General features: G+C 58.0%; 1 protein-coding gene across 1 annotated transcript in view; it reads left to right on the forward strand.

The window, feature by feature from the left end:
- WNT3 (Wnt family member 3) overlaps positions 1-6,000 on the forward strand; it is a 44,972-nt gene that overhangs the window by 32,421 nt on the left and 6,551 nt on the right. The window contains exon 2 of the mRNA XM_002928777.4: positions 4,035-4,276. Within this exon, the coding sequence (XP_002928823.1) occupies positions 4,035-4,276 (242 nt within the window). The remainder of the gene's footprint in view (positions 1-4,034; positions 4,277-6,000) is intronic.

The following is a 6,000-nucleotide window of genomic DNA, read 5'->3' on the forward strand; positions in this document are numbered from 1 at the left end:
GTTAGGACACAGCAGAGCTGGGTCTGCGCCGGGCAGCCCGGCTCCAGGGTGCACACTGGGTTGGCTCCCGGGCAGCAGGGAGGAGCCCGGGTTTGGCCAGAGGGGAAGAACTCATCATCTCTGGGGCGCCTGGTGGCTCAGTTGGTTAACTCAGTCGGTTAAGCATCTGCCTTCGGCTCAGGTCATGATCTCAGGGTCCTGGGATTGAGCCCTGTGCCAGGCTCCCCGCTCAACGGGGAGTCTGCTTCTCCCTCTGCTCCTGCTCTCTCTCTCTCTCTCTCTCAAATAAATAAGTAATCTTTAAAAGAAAAAAAAAAAAGAACTCATCATCTCCAAGGCCGAGTTGTTTTCAGAGGGTGTCATACTCAGAGTCAGACAAACCCAGGGTTGAACCCTGGCTCAGCCACTTCCCTGTGTAAGTTGCCCAGCTTCTCCGTGCCTCGGTTTCCCCCTCTGTAAAATGGGGATGGCAACGCCCAGCTCCCGGAGCTGTTGTGAAGATCTGATGAGATGATACATGGGGCGTGTGAAAGAAGCAGCGCCACTATGACCGCTGGCGTTGCACTTGGCAGCGGAAGGCAAGAGGGAACCTGCTCGGGTTGGAGGAGAAACTACAGTCGTCCAGTAGGAAGGACTTGGTGTCCTTCAGAGGAGGGGAAGGGAACGAGACATCTCCCCGCTGGAAGAAGTTTGGGGAGCAACTCTGGCCTTTGCAGCCGGCCAGTGCCCAGAGCTTGGGGGGGGGGTCTGCGGGGTCGGGGACGGCTGCCTTGGACCCTGGGGGGAGGGAGTTGGTGAAACCAGGGAGCGGGGAGCCCCTCTGGAGAGCTGGGATGAGAAGCAGCCTTGCCAAGTGGAAATGAAGAGCCAGTGGGGGCGTCCCCACTCCTCAGTGTTCCTTCTCTGCACTGGCCAGCAGCCTGACCTGGCTCCCAGATGCTGGCTGTGCAGCCGTGGGCAAGCCACCTCTCTCCGTGGGCCTCCCGCTTTTTCATCTGTATAAATGGGCTTCGCACTCTCTTAGGGCTCCTCTCGTAGGTTCTGATTCTAGTCCGGGGACTCAGCTTAGCCTGAGGGGGCCCGGGCCTGCCGAGGGGGTAGGAGAGAGCTAGAAAGGGGGAAAGTGACAGAGGATGCCCATCTCTGGGCAAAAGGAGCCTGGGGCCTTGGAGCACTCGGGGCCTTGACTGGTGAGCAGATCAGTAATGGGGGGTGACATGGGACAGGGCCCATCGTGCCAGAGGTGATTGTGGGACAGACCAGCTCAGATCAGAGTGTGTCGTGGGGGCAGAAGGCCAAGCTGATGGCAAGTGTGGCCACCACAGGGACAGTCTACACCTCCAGACCCAGGCATGGACCAGGGTGCCTGTGGTGGGGGCACCCCGGAGACTGGCTCTGGTCAAAGGGGAGGGACACTGAGGCTGGGAAGTGGGTACCAGGTCTTCCCATGCTTCTCTGGGACAGGCAGGGGCCAGACCTGGGCGTGGGGAGGCGGCCAGGATGCATCACCCCATTCAGGGCCAAACCAAGGTGTGGTTCCTGGGGTGGCAGAGTCCGCTATCGGGTCTCAGCTCCCCTCTCTGACTGTTCTCCTCATCCAGGACTTCAGGTCCTAAATGTCAGAGGAGGGAGTGGGGAAGGCCTGGGTCTTCAGCTCGGGTCATGATCTCAGGGTCTTGGGGTCAAGCCTCACGGCAGGCTCCCTGCTCAGCGGGGCGCCTGCTTCTCCCTCTTCTCCCCACCTGTGCTCTCTGTCTCTCTCTCTCAAATGAATAATTAAAATCTTAAAAAAAAAAAAGTACACATGGGGAGGCAGCCTGAATGGAGAGGGAGACTCAACTCTGACACTTTGCAATCCTGCAGACCGGGGCAGGTTACTTACCTTCCTGACCTCAGTTTCCTCATCTAGGAAATGGGATAATAATGATGATAATGACTTGTGCGGTGAGGATTACATAAGGCGAGAGACATGAGTGCTTAGAACTGGCCCAGCATATAATCGGTGATAGATATTTGAATATCATAATTCTCATGATAAGCTGTTTATAAGTGTAAACAGGGTGGGAGCAGGAGAGGACAGGCTGCAGGGCCCCATCAGGGGGTCTGGGCTGACCCGCTCTATCTCACTCAGGCATGGGATCCCTGGTGGGGCTCAGGGCACAGATGGGCCAGGCCTACAGCCAGCCCCTCACTCCACCCCCCTGCCTCAGGTCCCAGGCAGGCATTGCCCAGAAGGCGGGCAGTGCAGTGGTTTGCCCCCCAGGCTCTGGAGTCAGATGGCCTGGGGTCCAATGAGCAACTTCTTAGCAGCTCTGTGGTCTGCGCTGGTTCCTCAGTATGCAAGTCTCCGCCATCCGAAAATAGCTGCTGTAAACAACCCCCCCCCCCCGCCCCGCCGCCGTGTCGTACAGTTGTTACAAGGATTCAACGAAGCAAACCCAAGGAAAAGGCTCGGCCCAGTGAGCATGCTGTGTTCTGCTCCAGGCCTGGCATCAAAAAGTCTTGAGCAAGCTAACTTCCTAAAGCGTGGCTTCCTCCTCGGGGGGGTAGTGATGTTCTCCAGCCTCGGAGAAGTGATCAGAAATGGTACAGATAAAGCAGCCAGCACGGAGTAAGAGCTGATACATGGCAGATGTTTAGTTCAGCCCCGTGTCTAGTCCAAGAAACTTGTGCAGGGGTGTGTGTGTGTTTTCCTGATTGGCATTTGGGATCTTCTGGTCCCTCTTCCCAAGGCTTCTGGCATGACTTCGTGTGAGGAACTCGACCAAGGTCACTGCCAGACTGGAGCCTTGGGTCAGTGCTGGACGTGAAGGGGGAGGAGATGGGCCCCCATGCAACCCTTCTTCCAGCTTACACTGTCCCTGATCACAGGGCTGATTGCAACTGGCCTTCAAGTCCACTGAGACCCACAGATCATCTTCCCGGTTTCTCCTGCAAAATGTCGTTCCTGCTGTTCCAGTGCTGGGGGAGAGGGTGGAAGAGCAGCACCTTGGTTTTCTAGTATTTTAAACTCTCGTTCCTCCTCCCCCAGCTCCCCGCAAGACCTTTCCTTCTGTTGATTCTTCACAAATCTGAGAGGTTGACAGGGTATTGATTGAGAAATGAGGGATAGAAGAGTAAGGTGACTTGACTAAGGTCATGAATGTTGGCTGGGAGAGTATGATCTGAGATCTTCTCCCTCCTGACACTGAGCTACACTTGTCTTGAAACAAAACCAAGCTCCAGTCTCTGGTGAGCAGGAAGATGGCACTCTAGAAACTTCTAGGAAGCTGCCAAGATGGTCACAAAGGTACCGGTGGACAAAGGACAGAGGACAATAGCAGAAGCCACCAATTCCCTGGGGAGGCACTGGGGTCTTTTGGCTGGGCAGGCAGTGTCCTGAGGAGGAGGCTGAGGGATACTGCCATGGGCAGCACGTGCACACATGTGTGTGTGTGTGTGCACACGCACGTGCAAATCTTAGGCACACGTGCACATACGAGTTCTCTGCAGGGACTGGGGCTTCTCTGCCTCTCTGCTTCATCTGAGATGGGACTGGGGTCAAGCCAGCTCCTGCCACCTCCCTGACTTTAGGTATGGGTTATTTCCCATGGGTCACTGGAGTCTCTGTGTGGCCCCAGAAACTTAGACTCCCTAGAAGATTGTCCAGCCCAACCACTTCAATGCGCATCAGGGCAACTGGCCCAGAGCCTAGGAGGGACATAACCTGGGCCCCTCAAACCATCTTTCCAGTCCAGGGTTCTTTTCATGGTATTGCGTGGCCCCCAAGCACCCCTGTGAGAAGTTTCTGCAGGTCCCCATGCTCATGTCAGATATGTCCCCATCAGAAGGCTGACTGGCTGGACCAGAGCTCTGCCCGTCAAGGGGCGATGTATTCCTGAGAGCAGGGAGCACACTCAGGGGCCAGGTTGCTCGAGGTTCTGGGTTCACGCTGACCCATGGGCCCTCCATGGCTCCGCCTACCCCAGAGGGCTCTCGAGGAAGAAAAAAGGCCCCTGATGGGCCATGTGCCACCGCCCTCTGTCCACCCGCAGGTCCCTGGCCCTGGGCCAGCAGTACACATCCCTGGGCTCACAGCCCCTGCTCTGCGGCTCCATCCCAGGCCTGGTCCCTAAGCAACTGCGCTTCTGCCGGAATTACATCGAAATAATGCCCAGCGTGGCCGAGGGCGTGAAGCTGGGCATCCAGGAGTGCCAGCACCAGTTCCGGGGCCGCCGCTGGAACTGCACCACCATAGACGACAGCCTGGCCATCTTCGGGCCCGTCCTGGACAAAGGTACTGTCTCCGGGCGGGTAGCAGGTTGGGGAGGGTCTGGGTGGGGGGAGGGCACAAGGACACTTCCCCCTCAGGGTGCCTCAGCTCCCACCCTAGGGGCCCCAGGGGAGGGCCATAAAGCCACAAAAGTGGGTCGGCTCCCTCGCTGGACCAACCCTGCCTGTCACCACGGCTGCCACACCTTCCCAGGTGCTGCTGGGGGCTGAGCAGCCTTGAGATGCCCTGGATCCTGAAATCCTAGGGCAGGACAGGAGGCAGTGGCCTTCCTCCCCACGCCCCTCCCGGCTTGCGCAGTGGAGGGGACCAGGCTCCGTTGTGGACATTTGTGACGTTTTCCCAACACTGGGTTAAGTGCTATGCAAATCTAGCTTTTGGGTGGGGTGGGGAGCATCACCACCTCTAGGTCCCTCCCATGTGGAAAATTCTGGAGCTGAGGAAACTGCCTGGTACCGGTGGCATTTCATTGCCCCCAGGCGTTTCAGTGAGAAGATTCTGCCGGCCCCGTACCCCTGCACGCTGGATATACCCCCGGACTGTGGAGGGGCGAGAGGGCACGCCGGCCTGGGTAATTTTCCCACCCTTCTGCAACCTGGGAGTCTAGCTGGCTGGTGCTTGAAATGATGGCATTCACAGAACTTGACCTCAAGCATGACCAGGGGAGGGGGTGGGGGGGCAACCGCTCCCAAGAAGGGGACTTTGAGGCTGGAGAGTTCTGGGTGGAAGATGGGGAACTCTGGGGAACAGTTGTGTCCTGGAATTTAATGAGCCCAGCCAGCCTCCTGGGAGCCACCACTCCCCTTCCGCAGCAACTTGAACCCTCCCGACCACCACCAGGGATTTGCCACCCAAACTGGTGAGCCCGGCCCTCCCTTCTTTTACAAGAACTGTATTTATAGCTGGAAGGAAAAGGGATCTGAGAGCCAGGTGGATCTGATGGGGTGGGGGTGGGGGGCACTGACCCCCTATGTTTTAGTATGCCGTCCCCCTTCACCTGGGCCTCAGGTAGTCTGGGTCTGTCTGACCTACAAGCCATTGTCAAGGGACAGAAGAGCAATTAGCGAATCAATGGATGATGATTCTGTTTACGCTTCTATTACCAAAGCTAATTATTCCTTGTTTACATAAAAGGTTTGGCCTCTAATTGGGGCCAAGTGGCGGCGGTTTGCATTTCAAACCTGATCTTGCCCGGTGTGTCAGTCTCACCGCCTTCCGGTGCCCCACCTCGGGCCAGGCAGCGCTTAATCAAACAGCCTGGCGTCTAGACACGAGCCCCAAAAGCAAGACTCGCCTTCTGACTGCTCTTACCCTCTTGGGACACTTGGCAATGAAAACCGGGCCTTTGAGCTTATGACCCATCCACGTTTGTGTTAAACGTTTTCAGTCACCGTTGTAGGTTCGGTACCGGCCTTCATGTCTAAATCGCAGGAGGGCAGTTGTGTTGGGCGGGCGTAGGGAGGTGGGCAACAGGGCACAAAGTCCAGGATGAAGCTCAGGAGGGTCCGCGGAGAAGGCTCCGCCGGCGCGCGTGCTTCGGCGAGCCCCCACCCACGCCGCGCGGGCCGCCACGCGTTCATCTCTGCGCACACGCCCCCCAACACACACACGCTTTGAGAGCCAGGGGGGCGGGGGGGCCCTGCCCGGGGCGCGCACCGTCCGCGGAGGCCGGGACCGGCTTTCCACGGCCGGCCGGCTCGGAGGCGGGGCCGCGGCCGGCCGGGGACTCG

This window comes from Ailuropoda melanoleuca, chromosome 13, assembly GCF_002007445.2.
Source record: "Ailuropoda melanoleuca isolate Jingjing chromosome 13, ASM200744v2, whole genome shotgun sequence".
NCBI classification, from domain to species: domain Eukaryota; kingdom Metazoa; phylum Chordata; class Mammalia; order Carnivora; family Ursidae; genus Ailuropoda; species Ailuropoda melanoleuca.